This window comes from Mixophyes fleayi, chromosome 1 (assembly GCF_038048845.1).
Source record: "Mixophyes fleayi isolate aMixFle1 chromosome 1, aMixFle1.hap1, whole genome shotgun sequence".
Taxonomy (NCBI): domain Eukaryota; kingdom Metazoa; phylum Chordata; class Amphibia; order Anura; family Limnodynastidae; genus Mixophyes; species Mixophyes fleayi.
In genome coordinates this window covers 236,211,641-236,233,980 of record NC_134402.1, presented here as the reverse complement: position 1 = coordinate 236,233,980, position 22,340 = coordinate 236,211,641, and the positions used below count along the sequence as shown (strand labels likewise).

Below are 22,340 nucleotides of genomic sequence, written 5' to 3'. Positions count from 1 at the left end.
GACTGCGTAGAGGAGTGGGTCACCACAATATATATAATAAGAAAACCATCAACTTGTTTGATTCGCACCAATAAATGTACCTGGACTGCGTAGAGGAGTGGGTCACCACAATATATTAAAAACCCTGAACTTTTATGAATCGCACCAATAAATGTACCTGGACTGCGTAGAGGAGTGGGCACTGGGCACCACAATAAAATATATAAAAAACCTTCAACAGGTCTGCATTACACTACACATACGGCTGCTCCTCCATCCTCTCCATCATATACATGTTGGAGTTTTAGCGTGTGACAACCTCTTGTTTTTGATAATGTCAGTGCATTTTGAATATTTTTCAATTTGCCCCACACCACTGAATGTACTTTATCTATGATACGCATCTATCTATCTTGACTGCGTAGTGTGGTGGCCCCGGTACACAATTTGGTACCGAGGCCACAATATAATTAAAAAACCCTCCACGTGTCAGAATTCCACCAAACAAGTATCTGGACTGCGTAGTGGGGTGGCCCCGGTACCCAACTTGATACCGGGGCCACAATAAAATAAATACACCCTCCACGTGTCAGAATTCCACCAAACAAGTATCTGGACTGCGTAGTGGGGTGGCCCCGGTACCCAACTTGATACCGGGGCCACAATACCTCCTCAAAACATGCTCCAGACAATTCGTCATTGACAGACCCCAGACAGACAGGGTCGTAGTGTTATTGTTTGACTTTGTAAACCCAAAAAAATGTCCCTGTTGCACTTGCACATAGTCGTGCAATGAAGACTGACTTTTTCATTTAAAGGCACGATCTTTCAAGTGTAGTGTTTGTAAGTCTAAGTCATATTATACTTTTGGTAAAATTGGTTTTTTTTGTTCCTCTTTATGGTAATTAATTAGTAATAGAATTAAAGTAGGAAATAGAATTAAATAGAATTAAAGTAGGAAATAGAGTGGTATAGAGTTGTAGTGTGGTATAGATAGAGTGGTCCACACAATATAATAATAAAACCCTCAACTGGTCTGAATTCCACCAAACAAGTATCTTGACTGCGTAGTGTGGTGGCCCCGGTACACAATTTGGTACCGAGGCCACAATATAATTTAAAAACCCTCCACGTGTCGGAATTCCACCAAACAAGTATCTGGACTGCATAGTGGGGTGGCCCCGGTACCCAATTTGATACCGGGGCCACATTACCTCCTCCAATTTCCAAGTGTAGTGTTTATAACATCTTAACACTACACTAATTCTAGCACGTCAAAACCTCTTGTTTTAAATAATGACAGGGCATTTAACTTTTGATTTAATTTATTGAATTTGTTGGCATTTTCTTTTACTTTTTGAACATGGCAAACGACTGTTTAATGGTCACATAATGCCAAAAAAAAAGGTGCAAGATGGAATTGTCCTTGGGCCCTCCCACCCACCCTTATGCTGTTGAAATAGGACATGCACACTTTAACAAACCAATCATTTCAGCGACAGGGCCTACCAAACAACTGTGGCTGAAATGATTGGTTTGTTTGGGCCCCCACACCAATAAAACAATTCATCTCTCCCTGTACAAACTAAACAGGCTCTACTGAGGAAAGATGTCGTCCTTATCCTCAACCTCTGATTCCTCTCCCCCTACAGTGTGTACTTCCTCCTCCTCACACATTATCAATTCGTCCCCGCTGGACTCCACAACCACAGTCCCTCTGTACTGTCTGGAGGGCAGTGCTGTACTTCATTGAGGAATTGATTATTCATTTTTATAAACATCATTTTTTCAACGTTGTGAGGAAGCAACCTCCTTCGCCGCTCACTGACCAGGTTCCCCGCTGCACTAAAAACTCTTTCCGAGTACACACTGGAGGGGGGACAACTCAGTTAAAAAATAGAGCCAGTTTGTACAGGGGCTTCCAAACTGCCTTTTGGAGTTCTACCACGTCACTACCTCTAGTTAATTTAGATTGCAAGGCTTGTAAATATAAATACTTTGAAGATAAAAAAAAGCAGGCTGCACAGACTGTGGAGCTAGAAAGTGAAATTAAATGGACCACGTTACTTTGGTGGCTATCTATGCCCCCCCCCCGCCCTACACTTGTAGTTGAATATAAATAAAGCAGCCTGCATAGACTGTAGAACTAGCAATTCAAATATACAAAGAAATGGACAAAGGCAGTTTGGTATCTGTCTGCATCAGATCCCCTCTCCACTAGGAGTAAAACAGAAAACTTTTCAGCCGTTATATAATCTAGAATATAAATAGAAATTGAGAAATGCAATTTGGTATCTGTCTGCATCATAATCATCAACATCCTCCTCAGCGCCAGCTACATCAATATCCTCCTCCCAGTGCACAACATTCACACCTTCATTAGCCAAATCTGTAACTGGACTGTGGGTGATCCTTCCAGCATATGCAGAGGGCGTGCTGCAAATGCTGGATGGAGTCACCTCTTCCCGTACAGTGATGGGAAGGTCAGGGTTCACAACCAACAACACCCTTGGACTCGCCTTGGGGATTTGTGATGTCATCTGTTTAGAAGGCAGAGTTCTTTGCTGTTTTGTTGTTGTTGCTGACAGCATAACTCTCTTAAATTTTTTGTAGGGGGGGGGAGGAGGGCTTTGATCCTTGGGTGAAGTTGGACCACTAGTCATGAACACGGGACAGGGCCTAAGCCGTTCCTTGCCACTACTTGTCGTAATTGGCATATTGCCAACTTTACGTTTCTCCTCAGATGATTTTAAGTTTCTTTTTTTGCTGTTTTTTGAGAACTTGGGCTTTTTGGATTTTACATGCCCTGTACTAGGAGATTGGGCATCGTGCTTGCCAGACGACGTTGATGGCATTTCATCGTCTATGTCATGACTAGTGGCAGCAGCTTCAGCATTAGGAGGAAGTGGGTCTTGATCTTTCCCTACTTTATCCTCCAAATTTTTGCTCTCCATTATATGTAGCACAAGATACTGCAGAATGTGTGAACTTGGTAATATTGCAGTACCAATGGACTTATAATGCTGGATTGGTTTTGCAAATTTGGTTATAATTATTATATATTTTTTTTTTTTTTTTATTTTTTTTTTTTTTTTACTTTTTTTTTATTTTTTACAAACTTGGGAATAATGGGGAAATAACTATGCCCTTAGAAGCACAGAGCACAGGACACAGCACCACTGGACTGAACAGGACACGGCACAGGACCCAGCAGCACTACGGAACTCAGCAGGACAGAGCACAGGACACAGCACCACTGGACTGATACTGCAGAATGTGTAAACTTTGTAATATTGCAGTACCACTGGACTTTTACTGCTGAATGTGTGAACTTGGTAATATTGCAGTACCAATGGGCTTATACTGCAGGATTGGTTGTGAAAATTTTGTGGTAATTAAAAAATATTAAAGTAGTTTTTGGTATTTTATAAAAAAAACTTTTTTTTATTTTTTTAAACACAGGGGAATATTGGGGAAATAACTATGCCCTTAGAAGCACAGAGCACAGGACACAGCACCACTGGACTGAACAGGACACAGCACAGGACCCAGCAGCACCACTGACCTCAGAAGGACAGAGCACAGCACACAGCACCACTGGACTGATACTGCAGAACACAGCACAGCACAGCACAGCACAGCACTAAACAGCACTAAACAGCACAGAACTAAACAGCACAGAACTAAACAGCACAGAACTAAACAGCACAGAGGACCACCTAACACACCCTCCCTCTACCCTGATCAATGCCCGAGTGAAGATGGCGGCGACTAGCGGGGAATTTATAGGATCCGAGTATCGCGAGATCCGACAACGGGATTATGAGTCAGAGCCTCAGTTTCACTTTTGAATTTGGCGCCAATACCCGGATCTGTCTCGGATCCGACTCGGATCCGCAACGTTCGGGTGGGCTCGGATTTCAGAAATCCGAGCGCGCTCATCCCTAATTTTGTGTTGACATCGTTAAGCATTCCAGAATAAAGCCACAAGGAATATTACATGAGTGTAAAGGATATGTTAACCTTTGTGAGCTAATAGAACTGAAGTGTGGCAGGGAGAAGGGCCTTGATGACACAATTCCAGTCATCAGGCTCTCCAATGCCAGGATCCAAGCTGGTGGCTTACTTAAATAGCATACACCAAATACCAGTGTCCTCAACAACAATGAAGAGATGACTCCAGTATGCTGGTCTTATAGGCAGAGTTGCACAGAAAGAGCCATAGTTGAAACTGGCATATAGTGAGAAAGAAAAAAAAAAAAGGTTAAAATGGGCGAAAGAACACAGACGCTGGACAGTGCATGACTGAAAAAGAGTACTGTGGAGGGATGAGTCTAAGTTGAAGTGTTTGGCTTGAAGAGGAGAACATCTGCGAGATGTAGAGCAGATGAAAGCATTCTGTCAAGCATGGCGGAAGAAATGTAAAGTAATTGGGCTGTTATGGTGTTGGTAAGGTGGGAGATTTACACAGAGTACAAGGAATAATGAACCAGAAAGGTTACCACTCTATTTTACAATGTCATGCAATCCTATGTGGTCAGCGCTTGATTGTTACAAATTTCAGCACGTAGCAGGACAGCGATCCTAAGAAAACTTCTAATATATGCAAAAACTATTTGGTGAAGAAACAGGGAGTGAGAGTACGGTCTTTGATAGACTGGGCAGCGCAATCACCAGATTTCAACCCTGTTGAGCGCTTACGGGATGAACTTCAGCATAAAGTCAAAGAAAAATAATGCCCTACCAGCAATCCAACCTCTGGGAAGAGCTACAGAAGATATTTCCCCTGAATATCTTCAAAACCTGACATAGGATGCAAAAGTGTAATTGCTGCAAATTGAGGATTCTTTGATGAATGAAAGCTTGACAAATAGAATGGGTATATGAAATAAAAATAATAAGTTATGACATTCAATTCACAATTTAATACCATGATTTAATAAAAATAAAAAATAGAAAAGAAAAAAAAAAAAGTATCAATACTTTCGAACCAATAAATTTATTTTGCACGCTAATGTAATGTATGAATAATTATATATATATATATATATATATATATAGCCACAACATTAAAACCACCTGCCTAATGTTATGTATATCCACTTCGTGCCACCAAAGCAGCTCTAATTCGTTTCTCAGCACAAACTGCATAAATATTCAACCCCATATGCTATGGAAGCTCCAAGTTTACACATATTAAAGACATTGTCTCAACAATTGGCTTTATTTGTGAATCATTAGAAAAGGTCAACTTTTAGGGATAAAAGACACCCTGATTCAAATAACATTGGTCATACTGCGAATCTGAAGGAAAGCTATGAAAGTAAAGACCAAAGAGCATTCTAAGAAAATTAAAAAGATAAAGTTGGACATGCACAAGATGGACAACAGCCACCATAATATGAAAAGTATTTGGATATCCCAGTGAGCACTGCTGGATCAATTGTAGAAAACTGAAGCAGCATCATACCACCCAGGCACTGCCTTGACAAGGCTGTCCCTGAAAACTCAGCATAAGAGCAAGGAGACTTGCCAAATAAGCCACAGAGAGGCCAACAATCACTTTGAAGGAGCTACAGAGTTTAGTGGCCGATATTGGAGTAAACGTGCACCAATCAACCAGGTCAAGAGCATTATTGAACAAGAATCACATCAAAGCAAATCTGGAGTTTCCCAGAAAATATCAGAGTAAAAAAAAATGTAGGATAAGGTTTTGTGGTCAGATGAGACAATAATGGAGCTTTTTGGCCACAATTCAAAACGCTATTGTGGCGCAAACCTAACACTGCCTATTCTTTAGCAAACACCATCCCAACAGCGATGCTTTTCCTCAGCGGGGACTGGGCATCTTGTTAAATTTGAAGGACGGATAGATGCGGCAAAATACAGGGAGCTACTGCAAGACAACCTGCTTCAGTCTGCTAGAAAACTAAAGCCTGGGAGAAAGTTTACCTTTCAGCAGGATAATGATCCCAAGCACAAGTACAAAACAGCAATGGTTTGGTTGAACAATAAATGGTGAAGATTCTAAAATGGGCAATTAAAGTCCAGGGGGTATATTTACTAAACTGTGGGTTTGAAAAAGTGGAGATGTTGCCTATAGCAACCAATCAGATTGCAGTTGTCATTTGGTAGACTGTACTAAATAAATGACAACTGGAATCTGATTAGTTGCTATAGGCAACATCTCCACTTTTTCAAACCTGCAGTTTAGTAAATATACCCCCTGGACTTTAATTGGCCATTTTAGAATCTTCACCATTTATTGTTCAACCAAACCATTGCTGTTTTGTACTTGTTCTAGGGATCGTTATTTTTATTTTTCAGTTTTAATTAAAGAAATGCAGACAAATAATGAATTAGGAGTTTGACAATAAAAACAGTTTTTACAATAAAATCACTGTCTGGAACAATATATACAAGTGTAATACACAAATCTGTTGACTAATTTTGCAAGCCATTGTATATTACACTAGCACTGTAATGTCCATATTGCTACTGCACAGCACCACATGATATTCCTTGCCACTAGAATAATATTGAGCACTAGTTGTAGGAAAATTTGGCTGCCACCACTGGACTCCATTGCGGCGTCCAGAATCGCGTACTTCTGGGGTAGCTGGTATATCTACTGTAATGCCTCTTTGCTGTGGGCTGGCTGTCACCTTCTGACTGCTTACTATGGATCAGGACTGCTGGGTAGCGGGCAGAGCTTTAACACAGAGACGCTGGGTTCAACACAGGACAGACAGGGAATGGATTAGAATGCAATCTCTTATCTGTTGGTCACATGATACAGCAGGTAATAGTCGCAGACAGAATCTTCAAGCAGTGATGTTTATTGCTCAAGAGTCCTTACACAGATTCACACACCTGTTGTCAGGGGGTAGCCCAGACCCCTGATCCGACCAGGCACCGAAACATCTGATATCACATTAGATAATTTAACACCAGGATATAATCTAATCTTACAACCAACACAATTTAACTTTCACATCTACCTGTGACTTCCTCAGATTTTCTGTCCACATTGTTAGGAGGTATCCTGTCTCTCTAACAAGAGAGCAAGTAACTACCTCCTGCTGGACCTGCAGGCTATAGCAGGTGTTTATGAAAAAGAAAAAATATCCGCACTAGGTAAGTTTCATACCAATGTCTAATAAAAGGCTCTAAATATGATGGCCTATCAATCAGGATGATTGAATTGTAGTACAAAACATCCTGAGCGTTGCACCCTATACACCAGAAATATAGTGGAGTATCAGAGAAAAGGAAAGTAGGTGACTGAGGGGCACTCAGAGACAATGGATGAGTGTGTATGTGGAATAAAATAAATTTTTATTGATATACCTTAAAATTGTAAATAAGCATTTCATCCTAAACCCAAAAGCTAGCGAAGTATTAAAAACCAAAAAACAAAAACAATAATTGTTAAAATTGCAGATCCACTGCAAACTTAGCTCAGTGGTCATATAATAGATAATAGACTCGAGGTGGAAAATATCGCTATTAATATTTATAGGTTAATATAGAAATAGAAAATTCCACTATTAGCAAAGGATTCCCTATTGACAATAATGACTCCTAGGCTTAAACAATTTATAGGATCTAATTCAGAGAAAACCCCTTGGTGGAGGTTATAATAGTGACTTGCTAATATATCATAGTAACGATATTGAGATAATAAGTGACCTATCAGAGTGAGCCCCTGATTGTATATCTGATTTCCAATGATAAGGAGTGTCTTGGAGAGATGCCTATAAGCCTATAGAAGCAGTCCCCCTAGTGGTAGCTAGAATGATAAATCTCAGGTCTATCCTGTGTCATATCGTGCTGACTCAGATATAAGGTCTGATAGAGGTCTGATGTGAGAATAAAGTGTGTCTGTATAGACAGACTCACGGAGCAGCATGGGAATCCTGATGATTTTATTGACGCTAAATAACCTACACTATTTCTCCCTAAATGCCCTATATTATCTGGAGCAGCTATTTGGTAAATCAAGGTAAGGGAGAGTAGTGAGAGCGTGGTTTAATAATTAAACATGTTAGGAACACTGAGCTAAGAAACGCCAATGCGCGTTTCGCTGAACAGCTTTATCAAGGCTAACCAGAGCCTCTTATTCGTATGCCTTAAATAGTCAATCAGATCAGCCCCTGAAATGACGCTGTAAAATTCAGCCAATCACGCCACAGCATAGGTGGCATTGATGGACATATCTATTGACCAATGGGGGGAAGTTAGAGCGGTTAGGCTCCGCCCTCAAATCGCCGTGATACAGAGATAATGAAGAGGCTAAAAATAGAAGCAAACAGCAGCAATCCTAACTGTAACGATTGCTAATACGGTCAGAAACTTTATTAGATGTCGTCCAGAAATAAGAACTTTCAGAAAGGAGATTCCATTCATATTATAAATAGGATTAATACCGATTACCTATTCCTATAGAATCATGGATATATAAGTGTTAGCAAAATTAAACCCTTACATATTATATATATTTCATTATATACAGAGAGAGGTAAGTGTTAATTAGTATATAATTGGCATCATATTGCTGGGTGACCTGAAACAGGAAAGATAAAGGGGGGGGTGACAAAAATAAAAACAGTAATAGGATTAAAAGTGGAGGGTAAGGTGAGACTAATGTATGGAGACATAAAGTGATGTAAGGGGTATAAACCCATTGAGATGGTATGTGAGTAAGAAGGACCTATTCCATGGTGTTACAATTCGCTGAAACAATATATAGGAGTATGAGTGATAAAATAAATATTATAGAAAGGTAGAGTAGCTATTGTGATCATTATGACCATTATGTATAGGGACATAAAGTGATGTAAGGGGTATGAACCCATTAGGGTGGTGTGTGAATAAGAAGGACCTATACCATGGTATTACAAATCGTTGAAACGATATATAGGAATATAAGTAATAAATTGGGTATTATAGAAAGGCAGAATAGCTATTATAATCATTAAGACCGTTAGGAAACATACTGCCCATCAAGAAGATAGTTCTGGTTTCTTTCCTCAATAATTGTGATTGTAAATCACCTCCTCTTAAATTTAGGACAGTTTTCTCCATAGCGAAAGCTTTTATATGTTTGGGATCACAATTGTGATATTTCATAAAGTGTCTGGCTACAGTAGTTAATTTTTTAAAATTCTTCTGGTCTCTCAAGGCATTTTTGATATTGCCAATGTGTTCCAAGAGACGTTTTTTAAAAGGGTGGCTAGTCATCCCTATATATTTTAGTCCACATGGGCAAATTAGACAGTAAATGACTCCCTGAGAGTTACAATTTAGGAATTCAGTAATGTACCAGACCTTACCATATTTGTCTACATATTGTTTTGTTGGAATGGTAAATTGGCAAGCCTTGCATGTACCACAATTAAAGAAACCTTTCGGTCTATTGTCTTCTTTTCTTGGGGATTGTAAATGGCTATGCACCAATTTATCTCTTAGGTTTGTTGATCTTCTCCAACTGAAAGCAATATTATCGTCCAATTCTTTCTTAAGGTCCTCGTCAGATAGCAGGATGTGCCAATGTTTTTGAAAGATGGTTGATAAATCACGCCATTCTGCACAAAAAGTCCCTACCATTCTGACTGAGGCCTTATCCTTATTTGAATTCGGAGATGGATAGATAAGCGTCTGTCTATCTCTCTGATCTGCAGAGATTTTAGCTTTCTCTATGGTCTTATTCCCATAACCTCTTTTCTTTAGACGATTGGTAAGTTCTGCTGATCTTGTTTGGTATGTTTTGGTATCTGAACAATTACGCCTCATACGTAAAAATTCCCCTTTCGGAACACCTTTAAGAACTGGTGGGAAATGGGCACTTGAGTGATGGAGGATACTATTTGTAGATGTAGGTTTTCTAAAGATATCAGTCTCGAGAGAGCCATTTGGACTCTTATAATTTGTAATACCATGGTATAGGTCCTTCTTATTCACACACCACCCTAATGGGTTCATACCCCTTACATCACTTTATGTCCCTATACATAATGGTCATAATGATCACAATAGCTACTCTACCTTTCTATAATATTTATTTTATCACTCATACTCCTATATATTGTTTCAGTGAATTGTAACACCATGGAATAGGTCCTTCTTACTCACATACCATCTCAATGGGTTTATACCCCTTACATCACTTTATGTCTCCATACACTAGTCTCACCTTACCCTCCACTTTTAATCCTATTACTGTTTTTATTTTTGTCACCCCCCCTTTATCTTTCCTGTTTCAGGTCATCCAGCAATATGATGCCAATTATATACTAATTAACACTTACCTCTCACGTGTGGTTATATTTTTTTGATCACCATTTTCTCAATATAATATATTATTAATCCTATTTATAACATGAATGGAATCTCCTTTCTGAAAGTTCTTATTTCTGGACGACATGTAATAAAGTTTCTGACCGTATTAGCAATCGTTACAGTTAGGATTGCTGCTGTTTGCTTCTATTTTTAGCCTCTTCATTATCTCTGTATCACGGCGATTTGGGGGCGGAGCCTAACCGCTCTAACTTCCCCCCATTGGTCAATAGATATGTCCATCAATGCCACCTATGCTGTGGCGTGATTGGCTGAATTTTACAGCGTCATTTCAGGGGCTGATCTGATTGACTATTTAAGGCATACGAATAAGAGGCTCTGGTTAGCCTTGATAAAGCTGTTCAGCGAAATGCGCGTTGGCGTTTCTTAGCTCAGTGTTCCTAACATGTTTAATTATTAAACCACGCTCTCACTACTCTCCCTTACCTTGATTTACCAAATAGCTGCTCCAGATAATATAGGGCATTTAGGGAGAAATAGTGTAGGTTATTTAGCGTCAATAAAATCATCAGGATTCCCATGCTGCTCCGTGAGTCTGTCTATACAGACACACTTTATTCTCACATCAGACCTCTATCAGACCTTATATCTGAGTCAGCACGATATGACACAGGATAGACCTGAGATTTATCATTCTAGCTACCACTAGGGGGACTGCTTCTATAGGCTTATAGGCATCTCTCCAAGACACTCCTTATCATTGGAAATCAGATATACAATCAGGGGCTCACTCTGATAGGTCACTTATTATCTCAATATCGTTACTATGATATATTAGCAAGTCACTATTATAACCTCCACCAAGGGGTTTTCTCTGAATTAGATCCTATAAATTGTTTAAGCCTAGGAGTCATTATTGTCAATAGGGAATCCTTTGCTAATAGTGGAATTTTCTATTTCTATATTAACCTATAAATATTAATAGCGATATTTTCCACCTCGAGTCTATTATCTATTATATGACCACTGAGCTAAGTTTGCAGTGGATCTGCAATTTTAACAATTATTGTTTTTGTTTTTTGGTTTTTAATACTTCGCTAGCTTTTGGGTTTAGGATGAAATGCTTATTTACAATTTTAAGGTATATCAATAAAAATTTATAGCAGGTGTTTGTCATTTCTGAAATGAAAAAACTTACTTAGCATTTCCTGCCATCAGCAAAACAGGCTTCCTCTAGCCTGGCATAATACATTAGAAATCAATACATTTTATATACCGAAATACACACAATATAAAAAATATCAGTACATTTGCAATGATATAAATTGGAACACTGTGCTAATAATTTAAATATATTTATACAATAAGTTATTTATAAGTGCTCCAGCCACACCATCCACTGCGCAGAACTCAAGAGTAGCCTATAACTGTATCCCATTGTATAAAGACATGACAAAAAAAGAACAAAGACAGGGATCACAACAAAAATGTTGCACAAAATAAAATATTAACATACACAGTTGTAAATGTCACAACATTTTGCATCCATAGAGGCACTTTAATTTGTACTTTAGTTTACTTGCACATTTGACATTTTCAAGAGATAAACAAAGGATGAGGTTGCTTATCACAGATACGTACATATAACGTGAATCAATTTATATCTAAAATAGTGTTCAAAATGGAATGCTTTGCTTCTGTTACAATACATCCACTGATTGCTTATTTCTGAGTCTTTTATGCCATGTGTCAGCTGCACAGCTGTGATAGTCACAGTCATTTATTACTGGAATGTCACTCTATGGTAGCCTAGCCTGCAAACAACAGTGAATGGGAGTGAAAACCCAACAGATTATTTTGAATTCCATAGTCCTGGGCTGTGCTTGCTGTGTTCTGTCATTTGGAAAATTAAACTCTACGTCTTGTGGTCCTGAATAGGGGTTCTGTTAGTATATATTTTCATATTTGAAAGTAAATGCTGTTACTATTATATAAATCTCAGTGGAGCAACTGAACAGTATTTAGTTGGGGCTCAATTCTCCCGGTGAATATCCAATTGAGGAGCTTCATACAGCACAGTGTGTACTGGGATGGGGTCTTATCTTTGGCATGCTAAATGCTATTTTTTATTTACTGAAAGACAATCTTTGCATAAGCAATACAGTGTGCATTAGAATTGTCCAACCTGTGGATGCTCAGATGCTGTGGAGCTACAGGTTCCGACAAGCTACAGACTTCCCCAAGCAGTACCAAATGACCATTGCATACAGTTAGGCAACATCTGGTTCTCCAGTTGTTGTGGGCTACAACTCTCAACATATTTTAACTAGTTTCACAATAGCAGAAAAGAGTTGAAAATATGACTTTTTCACAATAGCTTTCTACTCATTGTTTTATCTTATCTTGATAATTAATTCTCAAAAATAGAATATAAAAGTTCAATACTATCAAAGCCACTTGTGTGAAGGGGCAGAAATTTGCATAGACTGGTAAAGCCAACCATGAGACTGGTGCCCATAAAGGCAGCCAGATTTGGATAGTAAATGACAATAACGGGAGGTAAATAGGCTTTCCTCTTTTTAACTTGGTTAGCTAGTAAGACCAGAATAAGCAAAACAAAAAAGTTACCTGGATTTCTTGCATACCTGATCCGTACTAATCCTGCTGCTCAGGTCAAGTAACAGGTGCAGTTTTTACTTTGCAAGCAGGTTTCAAGAGAAGTTGACACCATACACATATACAAACCGATAGCAGACATCTTCTGTCTACATTTCCCAGACATGCTCCATAATAAGATTCATTTAAATAGATGATTATTGGGCATTGCACTCACATTGGGGCCACACAACTTGACAACAGGTCAACTAAAGGGTCTCTGGTCAGTATAACAAGTACTATACTGTCCTATTGGATGAAATATTAATGCAATATAAAAAAAAATGAAAAAAAAATGTATTCATCTTTTGAGGGTCAGGATTCAACTTCTTGCTCCAAGGAAGTGACCTCCACTCTCATTTAAATCAGTATGGTTAATCTCTTGAGCTTTCCAGCAGAAATTCTTAGTAAAATTAAACACTGGAGATATTTTCTCAGGAAAAGGGGCATACTGGAATGTGGTTGGGAAGATTTTATTGTTGCATGCATACCAACCAAAAGCGATTTCTGTAAACCAGGGGAAATGTTGACTCACTAGTTAAAGGATACCCGCATAATGTTGCCCAAATTAAAGAATCAAGAAATGATCATCGATAATAATACCCATTTGTTTGCAGATTCTACTTTCTTTATACTACATTATTAATAGTCATAAGCACCGGCAAAAGATAGCCTAACATTTTATAATTAGTGGCAACATTACATTTGTAGAATACGTACAAGTATGCAAGCACTCCGTCACAGTAGTGGCATCGATAAGGTATCCACTGCACAAACGACATGTGATGTGAGCGTTGATATCCCAGAGTTTTATCTTTCTAGTCAGCATCTTTGGTGTCTAAAAAAGAAAAATATTTAGAGGTAAAAAATAAATCTGTGAAGTTAAAGAGGTCAATCACACCAAGAAAACAAAGATTTATAGCTTTTCTCACAACAAAAGGGCTTTATGTTGCATGTATAAAAGATACTCAGTATGTAGGGGAGTTTAACTTCCAGCACAGATTAAATGAATCCAGCATGCAATATTTCAGCATCCCAATTCTACATTCATTAGGGGAATACTGATTTATACATGATATTGGTTCCTACTTTATGAATTCACTAAATAATTTAGAGCAAAATTTAAAGATACTAGACTGGAATCAGGGATTAGGCGAACAGATCGAAATCTAATTAGAGAAATGATCTCCAAAAATAAATTTAGCCCTGGAATAGTTGGAAAATAAAGTGCTATTTTAAATTATAAAATCGATTAAATATGAAACCATGTATGAAACAGAGCTAAATATAAATAGTATACAAGCTACTTTAGCCAGAATGCTTGAACTTTGATAATGTTTTTTTCTGTAAATTGGAACATCTTGTGTAAACACAAAAATAAAATAAAACTATGTTAACCAGGTCTTTTCCCAAGATGCCGTCAGCCTTCACCATATTTACTGTAAAGTAGGCATGTTGGAAATATAACTTCTGTGTTAAGACAGTAACAAATGGAGCAAAACATTTTAACTCCTCCATTATGGTTTTGGAGCTTTCTGTATAGAAGGACTGCCAAATATCTGCTTCCAATAGCTTTTTTTATTTTTAATATTAAACTATATTTATCCTACTTATTACATGTCCTATATTTTATCACAAACAGACAGATATTTTTAAACAGTTAATTGGGTAAAACTAGAAGAGTGTGTGCAAATATCTTGGTGGATCAATACACAGGGTTATTACATGTGATGGCAAGCATAATTAGCTAAATATGCTTTGTCGTTTGAACTTTTTGTTTTATCGTAACCATTTTAGGTACTATTCAAAACTGGTGGTGATGGAAAGCAGGTGGTCTTCATTATCCTTTTTTAAAAAAAAAAAATAGTATTTGCACCACCCATTTTCAAATGTTTGCTCTGCATCACTTTTCACATGCGAATGAGAAGTTCATGTATAAGAGGATTTAACATACCTAACCAAGGTCTGCCCGATAAGAAAAAAATATCCTTTAAAAAAGGACCATTCAACCCATCAGAGTACCTACCCAAATCACCAGAACCACAGAGTGATGTTAACTAAAATACTTTAGGTGTCCTAATTCCACCCAAAACTAAATTTTTAGACTTCATTTTAGGTTTTTCAAAGGGTAATATGAATCTTCGAGTTATAAAGTAAATGCTGATGTGGCTACTTTAAGTCTTTCACTGCCAGATGTTCTTGAAAAAATGTTACTTACTGGTTGGCCCCACTAATTTCACACCAAGCTTCACCTGGAATAACGTTTTATTTTCACAGTATATATTCAGTATTTTATTATGCGGGACAATCTAGTAAGGAACTTTAATATATTAGCATGTGCTTTTTTGACCTCTGAACGGCCTGCATAAAAAAGCGGATGAAGACATTTATGAAAACTTCTCTTGAAGCCTCCACTTAACCTGCCATCAGGTAGGACCAGTTTATTAGAGGATTTAAAAAAAAAACTAAATAAAAAAAAAAAAAAAAAAACTCTTGAACTACAACTACTTAAAATTACCCTGTTCATGTATAGCAATTGCTATATTTTATGCATCACATTTTGTGCTTCTCTAGGACAGTGATTGTCAACCTGAAACACACCAGGGGCACCCTCTAATTCTCAAAAGGCCACACATCACCCGTAACCTCAGTAATAATTTAAAACAATACATTTAATTAAATAAAGTGACACATATCAGCAGGTGTTTTAAACAAATCTGACAGTAAAGCAGGAAAGAGCTAGAGACTTTAGGTGAAGGTTTGGATGGCCGCATGCAGACTTAAGGCCACCTGTTGCCCATCATCATCATCAATTTATATAGCGCCAGCAAATTCTGCAGCGCTTTACAATTGGGAACAAACATTAATAAAACAATACTGACTAATACATACAGACAAAGAGGTAAGAGAAACCTACTCGCAGCGCTTTCAGGTTAAAGAGAAATTTTGTGTATCTATGGTACAGTCTACCAAAGTTTGCAAACAAGTCTTACTTTACACATCATTTCAGCTATGTTAATTTCAACATAAAACTTAATCTGTGCAATTTACACTAAGTTTGTAGACATATGAAGACCCTGAAACATTCACTCTACAGGCAAATCAATTTGTCCAAATCCCCCCCCCCCCATCCCATTTGCTCCTACATGCTGTGCTATCATTTTGAGGATTTGTATTTGCCTGTGATATGCTACTTTCTCTTTTTTGCTTTCTTCATGCATTTGTTGTAGAAGCATATTTATTACAATGTAGAATATGGAAAAATAAAACAGAATAGAAAAAGTACAGAATTTACCAATAAATTCTGCATTCAGCAAACACCATTTAGCTTTGAGTGCTGCTTGAAGCATTGGGGACCTTGGAACAGGCAAAAACAAACAACATGTTGATAGGTACTTTGAAGTTGTTTATATACTCACTTTATGTGGGACAGCAACACTCTTCCAAAATTCATAAGCCCACAAAACACTTTTTAATGTCATTATTGGCCTTGTGTTTTGTTTGCACGGGTTTTCTTTTTTTTTTTTAAGTTTACTCTTGGCAAAAATAATTATTTTGCATATTAAAATATTTGTTATTTGTGCTTAACAACACATAAGACCCATATTTCCAGTGCTCTCCCCAGAAAATGTTGCCAGGCGGGTGGCATTAAGAATAAGCAGGATGGGGGTCAATATAATACTTCCCAATAATAATAAATAATAATAATAATAATGAAATGTTTGAGGCTATTGCCCACACATATTATTTATAAAAAAAACTCTGCAGGTTATTGACTGGTTGCTGGGTGGACGGGACACAATTTTTTATTTTTTTTTAGAAGTACTTAATCATTATTTTTTTTATGCCTGGCTGCTGAGCCTCTGTCTGCACTGACTGCCTGGATTGGAGAGACTGGTGGTCCAACATACTCTACTGGCTGCAGTGCTCACACAGTGCTGACTATAATTAGGACTCAGAGTCCAATAGCCAGAAGGCAACAGCTTTCTCCTATTTATCTCATCGACATAACTAGCTACATGATTTGTTCAGCAGACAATGTTGACAGATAAAAAACTAAAAAAACAAACTGACATTTTACATCTATCTAAACTCATAGTGGCAACAAAGTTCTCTTTCTTTTTAAAAAGTATTACAATGAATAAGAAGCACTGTACAATATTAGCAAGCAGAAACAAAAATAATTGATTAAGAGAAAGGTCACAAGCAAACTGAATGTGTTAACTAATAAAAACACATTTATTTACTTGATCTCTTATGCAAAAACTTGTAATCTGAAAACACAAACAGACACACACTCTGACCAAGTAAGTGCCTCCTAAAGTCACTGAGTAGCTAGGCTAAAGAATACAAAATAGGAGGAGAGTGCAGGGGCAGTGAGGGGAAGGCCACAACAGGGGATAATATCTAAAATGCAAATTTTAAGCATTGTGCTAAATTAAGAGGAAATAAAAACCTTTATTATCAGTACTCACTTGGGTGTTTTTATGCACAACACAAATTTTTTTATTAAAAGAGGTTCACCACTCTTACCACTAGGTGGTAGTAAATGCATAGAAAAACAAGATTTAAAGGAATTTCAAATTCTCTGCACCTTATAGGTAGAGATTCAGGTGTTCGGGTTTATTGATAAGTCTCCAAAATAATCCCATTGAGGACTTTTCCTTTAAAACCAGAGACTCTAAAGCTTCACTGAGAAATTGGATTTTTAAAACAACTTTACTAGTGGCACATCAGCACAGGAACTTTCCACAAACGTTACTTTAAGGTTTGGGAACCAGCATGGTGACGTTTTCATGCTAACTTGATGTTACAACAGGAAGAGTGATACAAAACAGATCCAGGTAAGCAACAAACAGAGAAGGTAATAAAGACAATAACACGGAAGGTGGAAAATCACAATGGTAGATAACAGGTTAACTGGTACCAAGTTTACTTTCTACCCTGTCCTCTCTTGCCCACACACTGTGCCTTGGCAGTCTTCCCTTATACCATGTCCTCACTCCCTTGGCACCATCAGACCCCCTCTCATGGAATCATCTCATCTGGCAACCTGTCCCTTCTGTTAGCACTCTCTCCTCTTTTCCCTGGCTTGTTCAAATAAAAACAAAACAAATCACAAATTCTATATAGAGTTTCTCTCGATTGTCTATTAACAATTCAAAAACCAAAACAAATAAAAAAAAAACAAACAAACTATATACAGGAATATGTTTATACATATTTACTTTAGGCAGATATAGGAGACAAGGAAAGAAAAATTAGGTTTCAGTGTTTTTAGGGGGGACAGCGTGAGAGAGGGCAGAGGAGGGGGGACAGCGTGAGAGAGGGCAGAGGGGACAGCGTGAGAGAGGGCAGAGGAGGGGGACAGCGTGAGAGAGGGCAGAGGAGGGGGACAGCGTGAGAGGGGGCAGCGTGAGAGGGGGCAGAGTGTCTGGATGCAGAGGGGGCAGAGTGTCTGGATGCAGAGGGGGCATTTTGGCATACAACTAAATAAGTATTTCTGTCCTGACCTAAATACTTATTACAATTTTTTGACACAACTACTTCTAAAACAGGACTGCTCAGTAAATATTTTGGAGGGATCCCTTAAAATTTTTTGGGAGAATCTAAGGGTGCCGCAAACTGCAAAAGTTAAGGAACCACTGCACTAGACAGTCTTTAAGTTAACCACTTCTATTTGCCCTTAGCAATACAAAATAAATCTCTTATTAACATTACAGATGTGTGAAAAGGTTCCATTAACTGTTCATTAATAGTGATCTTCCTTACGCACACATGAATTAACACTGTGTGCGGTAATAAAATTATAACGTCATAGAACATTTACATATCATCCTTCAATAACCGTTAAAAACAACAAAAACTAACACACAACAACTTTACTTAATGTCCATGTCACATGAAATGGTCAACTATATTGCAAACACTATGTCCGAATGTCTTAAATCAATATATTGGCTTTCACATGTTCATAGTACATACTTTAAAATATACTGATTTCTCATAACAGCATAATTCCCTTACAGGAAAGAGTTCCAACAATGTATACATGATGCACCTTAGACAGCCATGAATAATGTAACAAAATATTCATCACTAAGTTTAAAACACAAATCTTAAAAAAGGATAAATTGATAGCTATGCATGTTTATGAAATATTAACTTGTTAAAGACAAAAATATACATGCATATGGCTCGATATGCACTTCTGGATATTTGAAAATATCTACTAATGTCAAGTACAAAAAAATAAATAAAAAAAATTAAATGAAGATTTCCCATTTCATAGCTAACCATTTCAGGTTTAAATAGCTTCCTGCCATGTCATTCAATAGCCTTACAATAAACTTTGAACATCAGCAATCAGCGCTTTCTTTTTTACACTTCCTGACTTGCATATCCCTTATAAATCAATCAGAAGATTGGTCTGACTGGCAACAACAAAATCTGTGATCACCACTGATTTGTCAATCAAATTAGTGGACAGGCTTTCAGGCAACAAAAATTCCACTTTCAGACCTTTTCACCAGAGTTTGTTCAGATAGTGAAAATTTCTCAGCAAAGGCCAATTAAAACAGAATTCAGGTATAACACCCTTAACATTGCTTTCTACTTGTAGGTACACAAGTCTACATGAGAACTGCACAATTCCCAGACGCAATGGTAAAAGATCAGTTTGTTTGCTTGCTTGTTTGTGCTTTAAAACACCCACAGTCTTTACTTATTGGGCAACGTTTGATTTGGCTCAAATTACCTACTGTATTCATGGTTCAAAAAAAAGAAAGACAAGTATTAAGTGGGCTGGGTTAGAACAGGCTATAGCCCAGGGATCCATAAACTGTGCATCATGGCTCCCTGGTGTGCCACAGCAATCTCACAGGGGTGCCATGGCCAGGTAAGCAAGGCAGGGGACTACTTGCTAATTATTTTGGCTTAGGAGTGCCTTGAAAAAATTATGGAGACCCCCAAGGATGTGTTGAACTGAGAAAATTTGGGATCTACTGCTATAGCCAACCAGACATTTGAATATAGCGAAGGGATGTTCAAATCCGTCCCACTTTTTCTGAAAAAGCCCCACCCATTTTCCTGTAAACCTCACAAATTGGTACAGTCTCACCTTAATTGAAACAGTAGGGTGATAGCTGTAAATTTTTTTCACTGTACTCATCTTTTCTACTTGACTGCATGAAACTATCTTGTGGTGAGGTTTAAATATTTCTTACTGTAATCATACCATGGGACATTCTGGAACTAGCAGGAGCATTGTGCTATGCTTGCGAGAAAAGTTCTGTGACTTCAGGAAGTATCCCAGCTTTTAATAGCTTTGTATTGGGTCAAAATAATCAAGAAATTATTTTCACAAGATCTTCGGCCCACAAACAAGCTTACAAAATAAAACTTTCCCATCCATCTGTGTCATAAATGCCTTGGGTATTATTTAAATTTATCAAGAATAGTAGGTGTGCTGAAATAAATGTACTTTACAGTAAGGCGTTACTTAATATAAGATCTTCAAAACAGCATGACAGGTAAACTGTATTTGTTTTCACAGTAGTAATTAGAGATGTGTAAGTAATGTAATTGAAGGGAAATCTATTATACTACTAAAATGCACTCAGGAATACCCCTTTTTGAAATTATCAGTATATATATATATATATATATATATATATATATATATATATATATATATATATATATATATATATATATATATATATATGATTTGATTTCTAAAAGCCTCCACGTCTGCTTACATCTTATGTCTGTTTTTTCAAAGTCATGCCTGCTTGACGAGGACATCTGCAAGGATAAGCATGGCAAACTGGTAAGATATTTGCACCTTATAGTGTGTGGTCATCAATAGATCAGGCATGCTTGTCAACTTTGGAGATCACCCCTCTGGAAGATCTCCGAAGTTGGCAGTGTCTTGTGGGCATGGCCATGTTAATAGCGTCTTTAGACCCCTGCTATAGAATACCAATTTCGGACTATTATAGCAGGGGGCGGATCCAGGAGGCCGTGATTAGCCCTGCCCACGTCAACTTCACCAACAAAGTGGGCAGGATTGAGGAGGTCACCCTGCTCTCAAAAATTTGGGAATCTCCCAGTCATTCTGGGAAAGTAGGCAACTGAGATCAGGTCATTCACCAAAGACATACATGCCTACTTTTCATACCAACACACTGGGAGATAGTGGTGGTATAAAACAGGTGGGCATAACTTATTCACGTCACCAAGAGGACGGACAAAGTCTATGAAATACTAACTGCATCACTGTGTTCAGTATGCTGGACAGTGCTTGATGATGCAATTTGTGTCATCAAGGCATGTCCCCGTCTTTCTTGTAGCAGAAAGGGACCACAAGGAGGAATTGCCTGCTCTTTCGGGAGTCCAGGAGGTGTCCCCCTAATACAGAAGTTTCCTGGATATTTAACTATGAATAGATAGCTCAGCAATGCACCCGATTCTGCGCATAACTGCGTAATATATATATATAGAATTTCAAAATGTGGCTTTAAATCAGTGTCTGGACAGTTTAAGAGTAAAAGGAGGGTTTTGGGAGGAGATAGAGGTTTCTTAAAAAAAAAAAAAGACCACACACCAGACAAAAAATAAACAGCCTCATAACCTCAGAAAACGTATAGCTACTGAATCTAAAATACATATTATATAAACATACAAGTACACAGAGAAGCAGTCGCAAATGCATAAGTAAAAGTCTGCATATCATCATAGAACTCAAATTGTTTAACATTGTTTTTTATATTTGCTAAGCATCTAACCAAGAATATAGTCAACTTAATAGCCATTTGAATTTCAGACATGATACCAATTATTAAACTACAAAAGATATACACCATCACTGCACTCTGAACTTGTGCAGAGTGCAGGGACAATGTGGACAAAATTCCACTTTGGTGATTGACATTTGTTCTGAATTTGATGCCTGGCTTCCATCAGACTAAAAGAGTGGAATGAGTTAGTTCAGAGAGGTTATTAGAGTTATTTCAGCAATTAGGCTCTCTTTGTTGAGAACCATTGTGCAAATCTCCAGACTTTGCTGAGCCAGAGCCAGCATGGGATCCAAGAGTGTGATGAGCATCTGTCAGTCCCTGGGAGATCAGGACTGCCTATTGGTAGCTACCTCCCTCTACCCAGAAACCACAAGCTTGTGAACCAGAGCCAAAAAAAAAAAGGTTGAGCTCAGAGACCAGAAGTTACACTCAGAGATTCAGTGGAAGATCATGGAAAATGAAAGTCAGGACTGACTGGGGGTTATGGCAATGCAATCTACTTATTTCATCCTCGTTCACTGCGGTTATTGTCGATTTGTGTGCCCACAGAAACTGAGGTGACGTCAAAGCAGAACCGTTGCCTGGCTAGGAGCTGCGGAGATGAGG

General features: G+C 37.9%; 1 protein-coding gene across 1 annotated transcript in view; it reads right to left on the bottom strand.

Moving 5' to 3' along the window:
* PCGF3 (polycomb group ring finger 3) overlaps positions 1-13,767 on the bottom strand; it is a 42,681-nt gene extending 28,914 nt beyond the window's left edge. Inside the window, exon 1 of the mRNA XM_075208008.1 lies at positions 13,654-13,767. Within this exon, the coding sequence (XP_075064109.1) occupies positions 13,654-13,762 (109 nt within the window). The 5' untranslated portion in view covers positions 13,763-13,767. The remainder of the gene's footprint in view (positions 1-13,653) is intronic.
* Between the last annotated feature and the right edge of the window lie 8,573 nt (positions 13,768-22,340).